This window comes from Salminus brasiliensis, chromosome 19, assembly GCF_030463535.1.
Source record: "Salminus brasiliensis chromosome 19, fSalBra1.hap2, whole genome shotgun sequence".
Taxonomy (NCBI): domain Eukaryota; kingdom Metazoa; phylum Chordata; class Actinopteri; order Characiformes; family Bryconidae; genus Salminus; species Salminus brasiliensis.
Genome location: NC_132896.1, coordinates 7,360,469 through 7,379,983, shown reverse-complemented (window position 1 = coordinate 7,379,983; position 19,515 = coordinate 7,360,469). Strand labels below are relative to the sequence as shown.

Here is a 19,515-nt window from a genome sequence, read left to right as displayed (position 1 = left end):
ATACTCTCTAGCTCCCCCTACAGGTGGGGAGTGTAATCCACTTTTACATCACTTCAGTTCATACAAATCACTCTAGAAGCGCCCCCTCGTGGACAGCTGTAAACATGCACTTGTTGACAAGCTGAATGACACGGAACAGACATCTGAAGAGAAGCAGCGTGCACACTGAGGTGTAGAGTAACATTACTGGATTTTACAGGAAGATGGCTCGGGTTACGCGGCGCGCAGAAGCAGCGCTCCGGCCCGGAGTGAGAACTGCTAGAAGCGATCAGAATGTACCTTTGGACGTCCAACCACTGACTGCTGTGGTATTAGCGGAGATCGGACCCGTGATCTCCTGATGATGGGGACAGGGCTTATATGCGCATGATTCCCTAATTTCACCACACTGAACAGAACTGAACAGAACAGAACATACATGTACGGAAGCAGAGCTATTCTGATGTGCTGAACAGTCTGACGGGTCGTAACTGAATCACTGTGAGGGATGAGATTTACGCTCCTGCACTGATGTGATAAACAGTCTGGAAAAAACACTTTTCCAAGTCCTGATGTAAAAAACTCACTACTCAGCAGTCGGCACAGGGGCCGCCTCGGGCAATACGGCATCTCTCTCTCTCCCTCTCTCACACAAACACATGCCAGCCTTTACTCAGCCACCAGCAAAGTGCACAGTGCAAAGATTAAACACAGCGAGGAAGAGGCTGAGAGACAGTGAGACAGGACGAGAGAGAGAGAGAGAGAGAGAGAGAGAAAGAGAGAGAGAGAGAGAGAGAGAGAGAGAGAGAGAGAGAGAAAACTACTCTTTTTTTCACATTTCTAGCCCAGATCTCTGCACTGATTGACAGCTGTACTTGTCCAATCAGCTTGCAGTCACTGCTTCAACGATGGGTGGTGATTTGTCTGTCCTTGGGGAAACTGTTTTGTGTGAGTGTGTGTGTAAGTGCGTGCATGTGTGTTACGTATCAAGAGCACAGCACAGGCACAGAGAGCAGCGGATGGAACACACTCTGCATCACTGTTAGAGAAAGAGAGAGAGAGGGTATAAGGAGAGAGAGGGGTAGGGGGTAGGACGAAAGTGAGAGAGACGTAAGGGAGGGTAGGGGGAAAGAGAGGGGGAGAGGGAAAGGGGGTAGGAGGAAAAGGAGGGAGAGAGAGAGAGAGAGAGAGAGAGAGAGAGAGACAGGGGGTCGGACGAAAAAGAGAGAGAGAGAAAGAAAGAAAGGGGGTAGGAGGAAAGAGGGAGAGAGAGAGAGAGAGAGAGAGAAAGGGGGTAGGAGGAGAGGGAGAGAGAGAGAGAGAGAGAGAGAGAGAGAGAGAGAGAGAAAGGGGGTAGGAGGAAAGAGAGAGAGAAAGGGGGTAGGAGGAGAGAGAGAGAGAGAGAAAGGGGGTAGGAGGAGAGAGAGTGAGAGAGAGAAAGGGGGTAGGAGGAGAGAGAGAGAGAGAGAGAGAGAGAGAGAGAGAGAGAGGGGGGTAGGAGGAAAAGGAGGGAGAGAGAGATTTAGAGGGAGGGGGTACGAGGAAAGAGAGGGGGAGAGGGAGGGAGAGAGAGAGAGAGAGAGAGAGAGAGATTTAGAGGGAGGGGGTATGAGGAAAGAGAGGGATAGAGAGAGTATAAGAGAGAGTGCGAGAGGGAGGGGGGGTGAGAGTAGGAGAGGGAGGGGGTAAGAGGAGAGCGAGTGAGCGAGAGGGAATAGCAGAGCTATCTGCTGTCTCTCTCTCAGTCTGAGTGAAGTGCTGGACTGTTGGATTTTACCTGTGTTTCTCTCTCTCTCACACTCTCTCTTTCTCTCTCGACTAGTCCTCTGGTTTCTGACTGCAGTGAAAGGCGGAATACATTCGACTCTATTCTCTCCCGCTCTCACTCATACACACACACACACACACACACACACACACACACACACACACACACACACACACACACACACACACACACACACACACACACAAGCGGAGGATCGTTCTCTCTCAGCGGTAAGCTCTGCTCCTCTCATATGACTCATGGCTTTGGTGTGTGATGAGGGTGTTTGAACAGCGTGGCAATGCAGGGGCGCTTCGGCGAGCCTTCTGAATCTGAGCCATACGAAAACGACGCGGCGTCGGCTTAGCGCTCTATACGGGCGGTCCTCCATCGCGTCTGTCGTCTTTAAAAGCTTTGTGATGAGCTTTTATTGTAAGCTAGCGTTGGTTCTGCCTGCAGACGTGATGTTCTGCAATGACATAATGACTAGCAGTCAGATGCACTCCACAGGTATCAGTGAGGGAGATTACAGCAGGAATCATGAGACGGGCTTTCTATGAAGAGACATTTACAGCTGTAGGAAGTCAACCAGGAGGACATTTATACACATCAGTTATTTCCAACCTCCTCAGGCTTTTCAGAACAAGACTGAAAAAGTAATGCATAGAACTGACTTCATTCAAATGAGCATCATATATGTGTAATATTAATTCCATCAACATTCTAACTGCTATATTATATACGTAACATTAAGTGAGGATATAGAGGTCCTGTAGGCTCTATATTATACAACAATGCATCTTCATCATTTTTCTTGATGTCATTGTCATTTTTGCCTATTCTCCATTTTTTGACATAATGTGAATCTGACAAACAGTTGTTCTTTACATTGTGTCACAATGTCATAATGAACGGACCAATAGAAATACTCCAAAATCTCATTTACATTGACTTCGACTGAAAGTTCTGCAAGTAAAGTTGTCATTTTGGAGATCTGGAGATTTATATAGAACAGTGACTATCCGTGTATACATATATACACACTCAAAAATAGAAGGTGCAATAAATGGTTAATAAATGGCCACAGAAGATCCACTCTTGGTTCAATAAAGAACCATGTCTGTAAAGGATCTGGCAGTGTGAAGAACTGTTGAATTCATAAAGACCGACACCGACTTTTTTTTAAACCTTCAGAAGGTTCTTTCCACATGCCTCTTTTACAAAAATGGTTCCTCTATGGCAATGCTCGAAGAACCATTTGTAGCACTGCTGTTGGAACAAAATCAATTTATTTGATCATTTTCCCCTTTACCTGATGTCAGAACCTAAAGGGTCCAACGCAAAGGATCCAAAATGACCTAAATTAATGAGTTAAATTACACTAAAATGAAACTGATTTTGCTTCACCTGTAAAGTCACTATTTGGAGACAGACTATTGGAGTTCAGACTGTGTATATGTGTATATCGTCGCTGCCCAGTGAAAAACATGCATCTTCAGAACAGTGACTTTACAGGAGAAGGCAAATACCTTTCTAACTTTCAATGGATGTTAATGTAAAATCAGAGGGTATTTCACGTACTTTAGAGTATTTCTAGTGGTCTGTTCATCCACTATTATTATTTCCACAGTGTACAGAGCAGCTACAGGGTTCAAACCATGGAGAAAACAAAAAACTGACAAAAATGGACATACATGTTTTTCCTTTGACAGCAGCGATATGTAATGTGACATGACCTATAACGTGGAAATACATTACATATCTGAAATGAATCAATCAGGCAAATTCAGTACATTGCCTTGTGCACTGAGGTCAATACTCCCCATAATAATAATCCCCATCTGTGAGAAACTCAGCTGTAATCCATCATCTCCCACTCGTCCCCTCAAAGCTCCCTGAATGTTCAATTCTAACATCTGTCTACACCTTGTGCGCCAGCATGGATCACTGGTCAAACTGCCCATCATCACAACACTGAGTCATACATGCTGCAGCACCGTGTGTCCAGATCATGAACGTTCTCACGCTCTCCAGGTCTCACGCTCTCCATTATTGTCCTGGTTCTTTAACCCTTAACCAGGCTGTTCACCCTCATCCATCTCCACAAAACTGGTTAAATAGAAATAAATAAATGAATAAATAAATAAATCCTCCTTTAAGGAACCCAACCTGGTTCTTTCTCCGAAGAACTGCTTTAGCATTCTTATTTTTAGGCTCTAGCTTTTGCTTTAGCAGTGCAGGCTTCCTCTCTGAATTGTTCACAGTCTCCTCCTGCTGCCAATGGCAACCACACTCGATACACAGTGGTCTGATAAACGGAACATGCCTGCCACTACTTCCTGACCACCCTGCCGCCCTCGTCCCTCGTCTCCTCTGCCCTTTTCCCTGGATGGCAGAGCGAATCAGGCTCGGTAGCAGCGCAGCACATTTGCATAAAACTGAACAGCTTGGTGGTGCCGTGTGTAAAGTGAGCCTCTGCGGGGCATAGCTGGAGGCAGTGTGCCGCTGTAGTGAGACTGCTTTACTGCTGACCGGTGGTCTTCTGCAAGTCTGGAGGGTGTAGCTTTCAGGATCACTGGGTTAGAGGCAGGATAAGCAACGTCTGCTATGAAATTAAGGAGTCTGTTGTCAGACGAAGCTTTTAAAGCTGTACAGTCTTCAGGTTTGCTGTTTGAAAACTTCATAGATCGAGAATACTTCATGACAGATGGACTGATTGACACATCTGGACACTTGCTCTTCATATGTAAGTTAGAACACGTCCACATTTATTACTACTTAAAGTGCCTGAAATGAGAATCCAGTGCAGAACTGGATCAGCTGCAGATGATCACAACATGGTTAGAGAGGATTTAGAAGGAGCCTGTCTTTCTTAAACCTCTTATTTAAAGCTTGTTTGCCCCTGATGGTTGAAGCGAGTGGTGAAGATCACCATGGCCAGACTAAAAGAGCTCTCCATTAGTCTGGAAAGAGGTTTATCTCGGAACAATTATCAGAGAGATCAGCTTCCAACTTCCAAACGGCCGGTTTAGATCGTCCTGCCAAGTTCGGCCCAACCTCAAAAGATCTACAGGTAGCTCTCGCCACAGCTGAAGTCAAAGTACAGCAGCCACCATCAGAAAGAGGCTGCACAAGCTTGACTGTCATGGACAGTGTGCAAGGAGGACACCTAAACAAAGAGCAGGACTTCTGGAACAGTGTGCTTTGGACAGATGAGTCTTGAGTCGTGCCCTGATGATTTTTTATTTTTTTTAATAAGGGAGGAGGATAGTGCCTTCCTCTTACGGAATCAGCTCCTCTCCACGTTCACACACATTAAGGACTGAAATGGTGTGGCAGTAGATGATGAAAGGCAGGAGATGAGGAAAGACAGAAACGCTGCAGATGATATACAAGCCGGAAACAGAGGTGAATAATAGCAGGCAGAAATAGTTGAAATATCCACAGGGATTCTGTCAGCAGTAGTGAAGTGTAATTAATTGCGCCCGTGCCGTAAATTCGCTAGCAGAGCAGAGCAGGTGAGAGTGGAGGGACTTTATTTATACCAGCCTCACCGCTACCAGCAGCCGCACTGCATCTTTACTAATTCTAGGCTATTTCTGAATCTAGAGTAACCGATTAAAGCAAAACCTTCAAGATCCAAATGAACCCTAATACATCCTGAACCACGGACACCGCCAACAAGACCAACAATGATGCCTTATTGTATCGTGATACACCAGGGTAATGGCAGTGATTCAACAGCACCCGTTTCTCATTTAGAATTAGTATCAATTTTAATTAAAGGAAGCATATTTTTGGCCACAACAACCAATATTTTGGGTTCTTCTCAAACAATAACCAGCACCTTCTAAAAACTAACTAATTAACTATCATTACTAATTACTCTTACTATCACTGCCATGACTACATTAAGTTCTACTACACCATGATTATTATATTATGATTAAGAATATGTTGCACACCTGAGCAGTACATTTACATTTATGGCACTCAGCTGGTGCTCTTATCCAGAGTGACTTATAAGGTTACTCGCATTACAGAGGTGGACAAATGTAGTGTTAGGAGTCTTGCCCAAGGACTCTTATTGGTGTAGCGCAGCACAGTCACCCAGACCAGGAATCAAACCCCAGTCTCCCACATGGTGTGATAGCTCAGTGGCAGGTAGTGGTGTTATCTGTTGCGCCACACCAACCACACAACAGTACAACAGTTTAGGTGGTTTGACGACATCAATATCTCAATTAATAATTTATAAATAGTTCTGATCAGAGGAGGATGGGACGGGTGAGTCTTGGTTCCTCCCAAGGTTTCTTCGTCCAGCTCTGAGGGAGTTTTTCCTTGCCACTGTGGCCTTTGGCTGCTCACTGGGGGTCTCAGGTTTTCATGTCTTCTTATGTTGTTGATTTCTTGTCTTTTCACTAATCACTGATTCTGTAAAGCTGCTTTATGACAACAGTTGTAAAAAAAAAGCACTATATAATTAAATGTTATTTTAATATATGGCATAATATGCCATTTTAAAAAGCTTTACTACTTATTGTCTAAACTATATTATTGCGCAAATAGATCTTATAAATGTTGGAAAATTCAGAGATTTCATGCAAAGCTCATGCAAAGCTGTTTCTTAACGAATCCCGAACATTTACGTTGTTGCTTGTTAGTCTGTATTTTCACACTGATGACCAAGCTATTGTAACTTGATGCCGTCCCCTGAAGAGGGCAGCAATCTGCCGACCAGCTCTGAGCTGGCAGACAGAAATTAGGATGTAAAGTGAGGGAGCCTTTTCTTAAAACTGGGGATAAATTAGTCAAACGCAACAAGCAGGTATGGCTTAGCTTACCACAGGAGTGCAGCCCTGTGTGGATTATAAAGAACTCTGCAGCAGCAGCATGGCTGTTACTACTGAAGTATTTGGCAGCTACTATTACTGTTAAGCTTTCAGCAGCTCAGCCTGTCACAGCATTACCAACATTAGCTAGTTCCTATTCACACTGAGCTCATGTAAATAACTGAATAACCAGCTGAAACCTACATAGCTCTTTATTTTATATCAATAAATTATTGGCAAAGATCATGGCTGTGTCCCAAACCGCTTATTCCCTCACTACACAGTGTGTGCAGAATAGTTCAACAACATTAGAAGTGCACTCATTAGTACAGTAGGTAAGGTAAAGTGCAGTAACAAGAACAGTATCAAGATTTGAATAATGTTCAATTCTTTACCAGACCTGATTTTTGTCAATAAATTCATGTAAATAATCAAAATTCTAAATATTTTTTAAGCAGCTCTAGTATCTGCAGATCTTTAAATTAGTGAGAGATTAATGAAGGTTATCTGACATTGATTAAGCCTACTCTTGGACTAAACTGCAATGATGATGTTTCTCCATTCAAAATTCTATTTAGCATAGAATTGGGCTTTATCTGACTCTGGGAAATCAGCCCTATGCTAAGGGAATGTCTTGTAAACCTGTTTACACTCCTTCTACCCTACCAGAAAACTTATTTATTTAACTGTTATTCATTTTAAGCATTTTTCCCCTCAAAAAGACCAGAAATACTGGAATCTACTGAATTACAGAATTAAACCACATCCCCTGGCAAGAGGGAGCCCACTATTTTATAGGCATTATATCATGGACATAATGCTGGTTATGTCTGAAAGCCAGTACTGGAACTGGTACAGGTGTTTACCCAGCTCTGTTACCCGTTACAGAACAGTGCAGAACAATGAGGAACTCCAGCTCTGCTGCTAACAGGTTACAGTTATATCTAATATTGCTGAAGCACCTCAGAAGACCTTCATGACTTAATATGTGAAGGTTGCTAATGGAAGAAAAATGAATTGCTATACCTGTAATTACTGATGTAATGCTGGAGAGAGTTAGTGCTGAAGAATGGCCCGGCTCCAAGAAGCAGCTAATAGGAGATGCTAATATCCCCACAAGTTTATTATCAGGAAATGAATTAGCATGTGATTCCTACGTCTGTCTGATTGCTTTGGAAAACAGCATACCGTCGTCATCATGCTAAAAGAGCTTAAATCTCAATATTTCTCTAAATACTTGTCTCCTGTAAAATTGCCATTTAAGACATACAAGGTTTTAGCATGACAACTACAATACAATATATGTCCAATGTTTGTTTACTACTACTACTACTAAATTGCGCCCATTAATGACACAAATGAAAATGCACACAAACAGCTTGTCAAGTACTGCCAAAAGAATAGGACTCTCTGGAACAACTCTCTGGAATAAGCATTAACCTACTGGCATCATGCCTAATGCCAGGCATGGGCTGGAGGGGTATAAATTATCAGAGAGCTGTGGTTTCTGGATTGACGGTTGGTGCTCCATCCAATACTTTTAGGAGGAGTTGGGGAGTTGGAGCTTAGGTAAGGTGGTGATCATCCAACATCCCGACCTCGCTAAAGCTCTTGCTGCTCCAAAATCTTGTACAAATCCTTCTCTGGACAGTAGAGATAGTTATTCCAACAAAAGCAGGATAAACCTTTTTTCAACACCATTGATTTTAGAAGAAACAATGAATGAGCAGGTGTCCCAATACTTTTGCCCATATTGTGTATGCAAATGGCGTAATGGCTTTTAACGTAATAAACTATTACACCACTTACATTTAACAAGTCCTCATTAGTTGGTACTTAAACCTCATTTTTAGATTTATCGTGCGTTCTCTTGACGTTCCTTTAGATAAAAAATCGTGAAAGGTCAAAGGGTCGAAAGGCGGAAGGGTGCTGCATGTTTTTCTTGAACAATTGCCTCAAAGCTACCACTGCAATCCATCCACTGTGTACTTTACCAGATCCACCAGTAGCATGAGTTCTGTTTCCCATCCCCAAGCCTTCTGACAAGCAACCAATTACCCGCCATGATTTACCGACGTCAGAACCCCCCACCACCCCCAAAAAAACCCAAAACAAACAAGAGTGTGAGCTTCAGCTTCGGCATAATGTCATCTTAACGCGAAGAAGTGTCACCTCTAATTCTCTGTATTCACGCCACACACACACACACACACACACACACACACACACACACACACACTTCATATTACTTACCCAGACACGAGGCAGAAGTAGGCTTCTCACTCAACCTTTTGAATAAAACATAGCAAAGTGGGGGCGCTTCATGTGCTGTCTGTCGAATTAGGGGGCTCAGAGGAAAGTGGAGACCCTGGATTTTGAGAAGTGCTCTTCTCTGACAGAAGCAGCTATAAATGTTTAACTCTGATTCTGCTATGCTGCTGTATATCATACACTATAAATGTTTAAGGTATACAGTACCGGCATTGTGAGGCAGAGGGGATATGAAGAGGCGTGTAAAATCGGCTCAGATTTGTTTTAAAGCAAATATGCAGCTGAAATGGCTCTGCAGCATTAGAAATGATACGTCCTCCTCAGAAACACTGACTGGAAATCCACTTTACAGGGTAACAGACAGAGAGACAGTGCTCATCAGGCTACATGGCGTCCACATGGTTGTGAAAACTAACAAAAGCAGCCTTAATGACTCACAACACTCGGAATACGTCTTTAGAAATGCTTATGTAGTTTTAGATCAGTTGTCATAGAAGGATCTTTGTGCAGTATTGTACAGTTACAGGTGTCATGTATCATCATCATCACCATCATCATCTTCTTCTCGCTTTTGCAACCATCAAGTACCCACTTAGCAACACCATAGTAAGCACCTGGGATATCAAAGCAACTACCTGGTACACCATAGCAACTGCCTAGAAACAACTCAACCAACCACTAATCACCGGAAATACACTATTGACAAAAGTATTGGGACACCTACAGACACTTTTATGACGTCCCATTCTAAATTATTAGAATCCATTAATATGGAGTTGGTGCCCCTCTGAAGCTCTAACAGCAGCAAGTCTGAAGCTCTGCAGTTATTGGGTCCGCAGAGCGATGGAGACTTGCACCATGCTCGGAGCTCAGCACTCGGCCACTAATGTGTGAAATGTGAAAGGCAGACTGCATGCTTAGGGGCTTGATTTTATACACCTGTAATAGTGGGACTGAATGAAACACAGGCATTCAATGATTAAGAGCTTTTGTCCATATAGTGTCCCATAGCAATCACATAGCAACCACCTAGCAACACCATTGCAACCACCTGGAATACTATAGCAACACCATAGGAAAACCATAGAACCACCAAGCAGACCATGTAGCAATAGCCTAGCAACTGCCTGGAAGTGGGGAAACCCAATCAAGCCACAACCAGTTGCTATTGCCATGATTGTTGTGTTAGGTAATGTGCAGATCATTTATTTCTATCAGGAGTGCACTACAATGTGCTACTGTCCACATACATAAGATCACAGTCAAAAGTTTAGACACCCCCGGTCAAATGATGTACTTGTTTTTCACTGAGAAAATCAACAAAAGCATAAATCCTCTACACGGAACACACTTCTGCACCGTTAAACGCACATACCTAAGGTACATTTTATAGGCCATGCTTTATTCAGTGCATTATGTGAATTCTGCAAATCTATAGGTACCGTACTCCAGAATGGCATTAAGATGATGTCGACTGAAAAGAAAGACACCTTCGATAACCCAAGACCTTAAACATATTAATCTGCATCCTTCACTGCATGTTCACAGAGCATCCCTCCCCCGCCACTCGGCTCTCTATTACAGCTAACAGTGGGAGCCCAGCAGTGCAGAACAGTTAGGGAAAGCTCTCAGAACTAAGCATTCGCAGGCAGGAAACAAACAGGAACTAATTCAATTAGTGTGTGAGCTGCGGCAGTGCGGCCGCTTTGAACAGGAGAGGCAAAAAAATAGGGAAATATACACAAGGTATGCGTTTGTGCATGTCTCAGCGCTTTGTCATTCTGACGTTCACTTCAAAGCACACGCGTTTGCAAGAGTGCCTAACTTAGCAATTGGATGTGTGAAAATAATAATTAACAGGCTGAGAATTTAACCTATTGTCTGAGCTTTACAGTATTCACCTATATTTAACCACATTACAACCACATTTTATATATAAACTCATTAAAACCTTGTCTATTTTTAAACATCTGGACATTTGATCTTCATTTTAACAATAGTGAGAAATGGAGGTAATATAACATTTTTTTTATAAAACACAAATCTGTAAAATGTGATTCTAGAAATAATAGAAATGTAGAAATCTTTAGAAATGTTCTTGATAAAGTTTGAACACCCCACATGTATTACTGCTTAAAGTGTCTAAGGAACCGGCCTTATTGAAACTGATTTAGTTTAGTTTGCACTTGATTTTTAAAGCGAGTGGGTTCAGCATGCCCAGATCCAAAGGGCTCTCTGAGGCTTTCCGAATTTAAAAAGATCTCAGATCAACAAGAAATCAGCATTTACAAGTGGGAAACATTAAAAACAGCTAACATGCTAATATGGCCAGGTCAGGCTGTCCTAGTAGGAGACCATATCACAATAACTGATGCTGAAGCAGAAGTGGACCATGCAACATGACGATGGTCAAAAACATTCCAGTAAATCCACCTAGGAATGGCTCAAGTTAGTTTAGATTAGTGTAGATGTTAATCATTTTGAGATAATGTGGGGTGATTTGAAACGGGATGTACATGCTGAAAGACTTCCGCATGGAGGAGTGGGAAAACCTTTGTTCTGGTAGACAATTATAGGAAGCATCTAATGGAGGTTATTTTAGCCAATGGGGTGGAGGTTCCTGCTATTAGGGCAGGGGTGGGCAATAGGGGCCACAGTTCAGCACAGTCTGCTGATTTCCCTGCTCCAGCAGACTTATTAAACCTCCAATAAACAGGTAAGTTGGGTCAAATGTGCTTGGGCAGGAAAATCTGGCCTTCCAGGAAAAAAACTGCCCACTCCTGTATTAGGATAAAGGGTGTGTTTCCTCACAAGAAGACTGCATTTCTATTTTCTATCTACACATTTTTGTGTGTTATATAGTATATATTACCTCCATCTCTCAATATTGTTCAAAATATCAAACATCCAAATGTTAACAAATTACTAAAATATGTTAACAAAAGACAGCGATTTTTATAGGCTGTTAAAACGCCTCACATGACTGTTTTTTAAAAGATACAGGGTGGGGAAAAAAGACCAGTTCCCGGTCCATAAGCTCTGAATAGATGAAACCAGGTCTCTCCTTTAAACAGATGGCTGTACAGGAAAAAACGAAGAGGAGAAAAAACTCCACCTGCCCATGTTGACTCGTTGCCATAGCCAGATTAATGTATGCATACTGTCATACGGGGGGGGCGCCTTCGCAAAGCTGCTCCTGTAGCAATACCGACAGCTTCATCTAACATTGCCCTGGAGTGCTACGGCTTGTGCTCTCAGGGTTACGGATTAATCAAAACATCAATACACGGCGCCACTGCTACACGCCATGGCAGGCTACGTTAGAGTGTTCCTCTCACCTGGAGCAACTCTCTTTCATTTCCTTATGCATAATGCAACCGGACCGAGCACCGGGGGGCTTCACTACGGAACTCGCTTTTGTTTGGAAACAGGCTACAGGCCGTTTCCTGCTGAATAAGCGCGTGTAATCAGCAGCTCTTGAGAGGAAGGCGTTTAGTTTATTGCTGCTAAGCTTCCGCACCATGCCTCGATACAGCAGATGTCATCTCTAAGAACAGAGCATAATCATAGCTGAGACAAAGTCTGCATTCAGGCCCTGATTATTTACCCCCACCAGCCGTACTAACTTGCCTTGGCCTGTGGCAGGTGTCACAGTCTAGACAAGCACAGTGGTTATTACTGAGACCAATGATGTGAAATAATTGCCTCTCGATTCATTCAGCAGCCTTTGATGACTATATGTACCAAGATAAGCAATTCTGCTACTCACTGGACCAGAACCGCTGGCAATTATTAAATGAACTATGGACTCGGAGCTCAGACAGTGGCACAGACAAAATGCACAACACAAACAGTTAATGATGAGGGTCAGTGTTGTTACATCACATTAACGTGCACCGTACTTCTGGGTGGAGAACACTGGCAGCACTGTATTGGTCCTTCAGCATTTTCTGGGTAATTGAGAAAACTTGCTGGAAAACCAGAAGGCCAAAATGCTTTCAGTGATTCTGTGGGCGATTAAAGGGCCAATATCCTACATTTTTCATGCATTTTAGATTTTCCATGTTTCAAAAACAGTCATAATTCATTTTTAAAGGACCATCCAACCTTTCTTCATCCCATAGAATTGAACAGGCTGTTTCTGTTACTGTGCCTTTAAAGGACAGGTATAACATAAATAAGCTCTCTTTTGATTGGCCCTCATTCAAAAAGCATTCAGAGCTGAAACACTTTAGAGAACGGCAGTGTGAACCGTGGTAGGCTGAAAAGGTGGAGATACGGTATATAAATGAGCCGTTTCTCGTGGCATCAGAAAAACAGCAAACTCACAAGAGGCCGTTTTACAGCATAGGGGTTTCTGTGATGTCACAAAAAACTACTTTGTACAAATACCTGTATATCCAGCCTACAGCAGGTTTGCTCCACCCGTTCATGTATGAAAGTATTTTTGTCTAGACTACCAATAATAACAGAGCTCATTTACATATAATATGAGCTCTTAAAAGCACAGTAATAGTAAAAACTAAACACACTATTTGTCCAAATGTCTAATGAATTTGGATGCATTCAGCTGCTTTAACTTGCATTCATTGCTGACACAGATGTGCAAATGCACACACGCAGCTTGTCTTGTCCCTGTAGCGAAAAGCTAATAAAATAGGACTCTCAAAGTACTTATAGGCAAGTCGGTTCCACTGGGCAGCCATCTTTGCCATGTCAAATTCGCAGGCATACGAGACCAGGCTTTTATCTCTATGAATTGGGAGAGACCAAAATACTGAAAACTGATTTCTGAATACAATCAAAACATCACAGCAATGCTCCTAAATCTGGACAGTAGAGACAGTAAAAGCAATACCCTTAATAACCTTGATTTTGGAAGAAACAATAACTGAGCGAGTGTCTCAATACTTTTCTCTGTTTAATTGTAAAGAGAGGGAGACATGGTCATATGTAATATAATATAATATAATTATGACAGCTTTTGGTTGCTGAAAGCACATCAAAATTATAGAGCTGTGTTCATCAATATCTCTTTCGACTGAACAAACAATTATTTAGATATTTTATACAGAAGCCCCTTCAACAGCCTATCAGTGGATACTGCAGTACACCATAACATTTGTTTAATTTGTCATAATAATGAATATGCAAACGCCATTCATAACAAAACATTATTTACTTCTATACAAGTAGACTTCGCTGATCAGATTACAGCTGTGATAATGCTGTGTTACGCTAACATCAAGTCTCACTGGGTTTAACACTACTAACAGCAGCTGTGCCTGCCTTAGACAGCTGGAAAACAGGTGTCCAAGGCAGGAGACCTAAAAAAGTAATAGACTATGTACTGGAGTAGATTTGGCATTCAGCCCCAAACACAACACAATCTCACCATTATAGGCAATGTTCTGGTTTAGTCTGTTCCATTTGTTTTCACAGCTTCTTAAAATAAGATCGACCACTGACTGTATCCAACCACAAGCACCACCCAGCTGTTTGTTTACCAGTATTCTGATATGGGCTGTACTGTATTTGCTTAAATGAGATCTATTTAGATAAACTGAGAATAGAAACATTATTCATTCATAAGCTCTGTTTTTAGCTGAGTTTCAGAAAGAAAACTATAATTACCCCGGCTATTTTAATATATCGCGAGAAAGGTCAGCGGCCAGATGATATATGAGAGTGCGTGAGGTCAAAGCAGTCATAACTCATGTTTTGACTGCAAGGAGGGGGGGAAGCAATAAAAATCTCACTAAGCCTCAATATGTTTCAATATTCTTAAATGCCAATACCGCTCAGTCTCCCCAATAACGTGACATTGTATTCATTACATGTCTCCTGTCTCCTATTTTCTGCAGATGGAAATTGATGTGTGTGACTGATTGAGGATAATAACAATGGCAGGCCGTGCAATACATTGCCCGCAGAAAGCTGAGCTCCCTGCCACTACCCAAAGGATACAGTGACCTTCTCGTATGCGCCCTGCTTGACAACCTCACACCAGGTAAACTTGAAAGGTTGCTTCTCACAGCCAAGGACAACGTGAAAGCAAACCAGAACCCTGGGGACCTGGCATAAGCAGTGACCTGTTGACGCGACAACAAATGCCGCTGTTCTCGCGTCGTTAGCGTGGCTAACTACGCACTGTAAGGACTAATTACTTGCTCAGGAGAAGGAGGCCAAGATGAAAGAGACGCTGCTTGTGGTTTGTTTGTTAGCAGGACTCGCATGGAACGGTTCTGTTCATTCATCCGAGGGGCCTGGGGCATGCCTCAAGCTGTGCAAATGTGGCATCCGACCCTGGTTCTCGCCATCATCCCTTTATATGGAGGCTCCAACTGTGGACTGTAATGATCTGGGACTGCTAAACCTTCCAGCAAAATTCCCTTTGGACACACAGGTGCTTCTGTTACAGAGCAACAACATCGGCAAGATAGACAAACCTTTGGATTACTTGGTCAACCTAACTGAAGTGGATGTGTCTCAGAACAATGTATCTCGTCTCCGTGACCTCTATGTAGGTCACCTTCCTCAGCTTTTGTCCTTCCATTTGGAGGAGAACAGGATAAGCAACCTCCATGATAACAGTTTTTCACACCTGCCAAACCTTCAGGAGCTCTACGTCAACCACAACCTACTCTCCATGATCAGTCCTGGGGCTTTTCAAGGACTCGGCAACCTCCTGAGGCTCCATCTTAACTCCAACCAACTAAGGGTAATCAGGCCAGAGTGGTTCCTTGCACTGACCCAACTTGAGATTTTGATGATGGGGGAAAATCCAATTGCCCGAATACAAGATATGAATTTCAGGCCCCTTAGCAACCTCCGCAGTCTTGTGCTAGCCAGAATAAACCTTACAGAAATTCCTGATAACGCTCTGGTCGGCTTACATAACCTGGAGAGTATCTCGTTCTATGACAACAGGTTCACGAAAGTGCCCCAAGTTGCCCTCAGAAAGGTCCAAAGCCTCAAGTTTCTGGACCTCAACAAGAATCCCATAGAGCGAATCCGTCGAGGTGACTTTGTGGATATGATTCACATGAAAGAGTTAGGCATCAACAGCATGCCAGAGCTGGTTTCGATTGATGGCTTTGCGGTCACAAACCTGCCTGAGCTAACGAAGATTGAAGCGACCAACAACCCCAGACTGTCCTACATCCATCCCAACGCTTTCTATAAACTGCCCCGGCTTGAGACACTGATGCTGAACAGTAATGCCCTCAGCGCACTTCACCACGTTACCGTAGAGTCCCTGCCGAGCCTCCGGGAAGTAAGCTTGCACTCAAATCCAATCTACTGTGACTGTGTTGTTCGCTGGATCAATATGAACAAGACCAAGATCCGCTTCATGGAGCCCGAGGCTCTCTTATGTACAGGACCTCCAGAATTTGAAGGTCGCCATGTCAGACACGTGCACTTCCGGGAAATGATGGACACCTGCCTGCCGGTTATCTCTCCCGAAAGCCTGCCAGAACGTGTCAGTGTGGCTAGTGGACGCTCTGTGTCCTTCCATTGCAGGGCATTTGCTGAACCGGATCCAGAGATCTACTGGATGACTCCTACAGGAGAGAGGATCTTACCAAGAATGGCTTCAAGCAAGTATTTCATGCATCCTGAGGGAACCTTTGACATATATGACATTTCGGAGGACGAGGCCGGCCAGTACACCTGCGTAGTGCACAACCTGATAGGGGCAGACATGAGGTCTGTATCAGTGGTCGTGAACGGGTACTATCCAGAACCTTTCAATGGTTCTTTGCATGTACAAATCGATGTGGTCCGGCCTAATTCTGTGAAGATTTCTTGGGTACCCCCTAAGAGCAGCTTTGTGTCAAATATCATGTGGTCCACCACACCGGCCTCAAACCACCCTTCCTTGCGGTTCACAGCACGTGTGCCATCAGATGTAAAAATGTTCAACCTCACACACCTGCACCCGACGACGCAGTATGAGGTGTGTGTCGAGATTACAGACTTGCAACAGGGCCATTTAAAGACTTGTATAAATGTCAGTACAACAGAGGAAGTGGTTGCGGTGGCGAAATCTGACAAGAGTGGGGTGGTGATGATCAATGCCATTGGCCTGCTTTTGATTGTATCTGCCGTGACCTGTTCCCTCATCTACATGTCTCTAAGGAGTGACCATCTTTACACAAAATTAAGTAATCAATTGCCAACAGAAACTCCACAGGGTCCTAACACCTGCCCCTCCCAGAGTCTCACACAGCTCTGCAGGCCTGAATTGAATGCCACAGCAGTAGACTTAAACACCACCAACTAAAGGACACTTCCAGGAAAACAAGGTGATGGGATACAAGGGACACACGACTGTTCGACTGACAATCCCATTGTTTTGCGTCTAAGGGAAACTGCTGGATCACTACAGAATGGAACTCAGGAGGCACTCCGGTGGCGTAGTCCCAGAACATTTTGTGACATTGACATTGTCTCCACTCAACACCTGCTTTTGTGTAAATGTCACATGGGCATCAAAATGGTCCAGATTGGGCTGCCTGGAGGGAGCTGTTCCTTCTAGCGGGATTAAGAGGCAGAACAAGAAAGGTTGTGCCTGGATGCCTGACTGATCACGTACAAAGCAAAGCCATTGTGGCTTCTGTTTCTCTTGTGGGCTTGTAGCAATACTCTCTGTTCGGTTTCAGTGGGAAAGTAAACTACGTAATCTTTATGATGGACTATGTTTATAGAGTAGATCACAATATACAGACCATGATGTACAACACTTTGTGACAAAAATACATTTATAATGAAACCCAGAAACCCAGTGTTCTTATTACACCAGCCTCACATCACCAGTATGGACATGTGAACACCACAGTTAGCCACTAAACATGTAGGAAACCCAGTACCTGCCAATCACAGAATCGTCCGCAAAAAAGACACGGTTGTGTATTGTTGCTGTCCACTCTGCTGACAAATCCGGTCATTTATACAAGCCTTAATACACAGGAAATATGCTGACTACAAGTAAAAGGAGGTAAATATGGTACTGAAAAAGGGGTGACCTGTAACAATAGCAGTAACTTAGTACTATACTACATGGACAAAAGTATTGAGACACCTGCTTATTCATTGTTTTTATATATTTGATTTCATTTAGTAACCACAGCATTATTGAGGTCAGAACCCTAACTCGTCCCCAACCAAGTATTGGATGGAGCACCATCCATCATTCCAGAGAACACTGTTAGTTCCACTGCTCTACAGCTCAATGCTTGGGGGGCTTTATACCCCCATGCCTGGTCAATAGTTTCATGCAGTACTTCTCTTCAGGGACTAGACAAGCTGTGAGTGTGCACATTTGCAAACCTGTATCAGCAATGGGTTCAACTTAAAGCAGCTGAATACATTCATTAAAAGGGGTGTCCACAAATATTTGGACATATAGCGTATATAGACAACTCTACTGTGTTCTCCATTAAAACGAAGAACCTTTTAGCCAGGTTAAGCATCCACATGGTTCTTTGAGTTTTCGTGGTTCTATATAGAGACACTGCCTTTACTAAAGCTAAATCATGGCAATATCGGCACATAACTGATGAAAAAGAATATGATTAAGGGTCTCATTATTAGATCTGCCTGATATCTGATGGTGGAAAAGTGACAAGTTTTGGAAACACTGGGTTACCATGCTACAATGACTCTAGTTTAAGCCTTTCTCTTATTTTGTGTCATATAACACTTTATTAAATCCTGTATTTCTCTGGAACACTAATCCAGGTGGAATCCATCTGGCACTGATTTTAGAGCTGACATGGGCCCATACTTTATCAAGTGCCTCAAAGGTAAGAACCTTGATCTTAGATCAGGTCTCATCACTCCGTGTAGTCCTATTCAGTGTTGTGTTAACGGCACAAACTGATCCCATATCCACATTCTTGGCCCGATAAATCTGTTACAAAGGGACCTCGGTTCCTTTTAAACACAGATTCAGTAGCCTGCCACTAAATCCATACTCGCCTGAAAACTCATCTCAAATATTCGCCCACACGGGATAAACAGCTTTTAGTACACAATACAATTACAGTGGCTGCCCTTGAAGGCTGTGGTTTTAACACTGCTTCCATTGTTGAGGTGTTATTCACAGCGGCATGCCTGGCTGATGACTGGGGATGTACGAAGGTGAAGGAGGTAGGAGAGAGTTGGGATGAAAAAAATAAAAAATAAAGGGGGGGGGGGGTGGGGGTGGGGATCATACAAAACTGATTGACTTTGAATTGCATTACACTCTCTTTCATTAAAAATCCAATATGAATTCCCAAACGTTAAACTCCCACAGGTGATGAATCGCCGTCACAATGCGAATGATGCGGGGGATTTATCAGGGAGACGTGGCTATACATCACTGGAGGGGTTTCAGCACCACGGACAGGGCTTTTAGAGCTCAGCCATTTGTCACAGGCCCGGGAGCTAAAATATGAGTCATTAGAACAGCAGGTAGTGGATAGGTCAGCAGGAACACGCTGAAGCTGGACTCGCCTTCCAACCGTGACCCTGCTGAGGTAGGTCACCTATTACGGGCACAGCTCGGCAGCGCCAGCACTCATCTGTCAGAGTTCACATAGAGCATGGGCAGGACAGGGTAATGAGTCAAAAAGGCGGTGAGGCGCGGGAAACATTTCCACTCGAGGCTCTCTCCTGGGT

At 43.4% G+C, this 19,515-nt stretch overlaps 2 protein-coding genes across 3 annotated transcripts in view; one reads left to right on the top strand and one right to left on the bottom strand.

Annotated features, from left to right (window-relative positions):
- immp2l (inner mitochondrial membrane peptidase subunit 2) overlaps window positions 1-19,515 on the bottom strand; it is a 120,861-nt gene that overhangs the window by 10,671 nt on the left and 90,675 nt on the right. The gene's annotated exons all lie outside the window — the stretch shown is intronic.
- Window positions 1,679-17,623, top strand: lrrn3a (leucine rich repeat neuronal 3a). The gene is made up of 2 exons (XM_072663850.1): window positions 1,679-1,977; window positions 14,712-17,623. The coding sequence occupies exon 2, from the start codon at window positions 15,038-15,040 to the stop codon at window positions 17,132-17,134; it is 2,097 nt and encodes a 698-aa protein (XP_072519951.1). The 5' UTR covers window positions 1,679-1,977; window positions 14,712-15,037; the 3' UTR covers window positions 17,135-17,623.

Bases quoted from the DNA above. Each gene is read 5' to 3' on its own strand.
- lrrn3a (XM_072663850.1), top strand. From the start codon at position 15,038: ATGAAAGAGACGCTGCTTGTGGTTTGTTTGTTAGCAGGACTCGCATGG.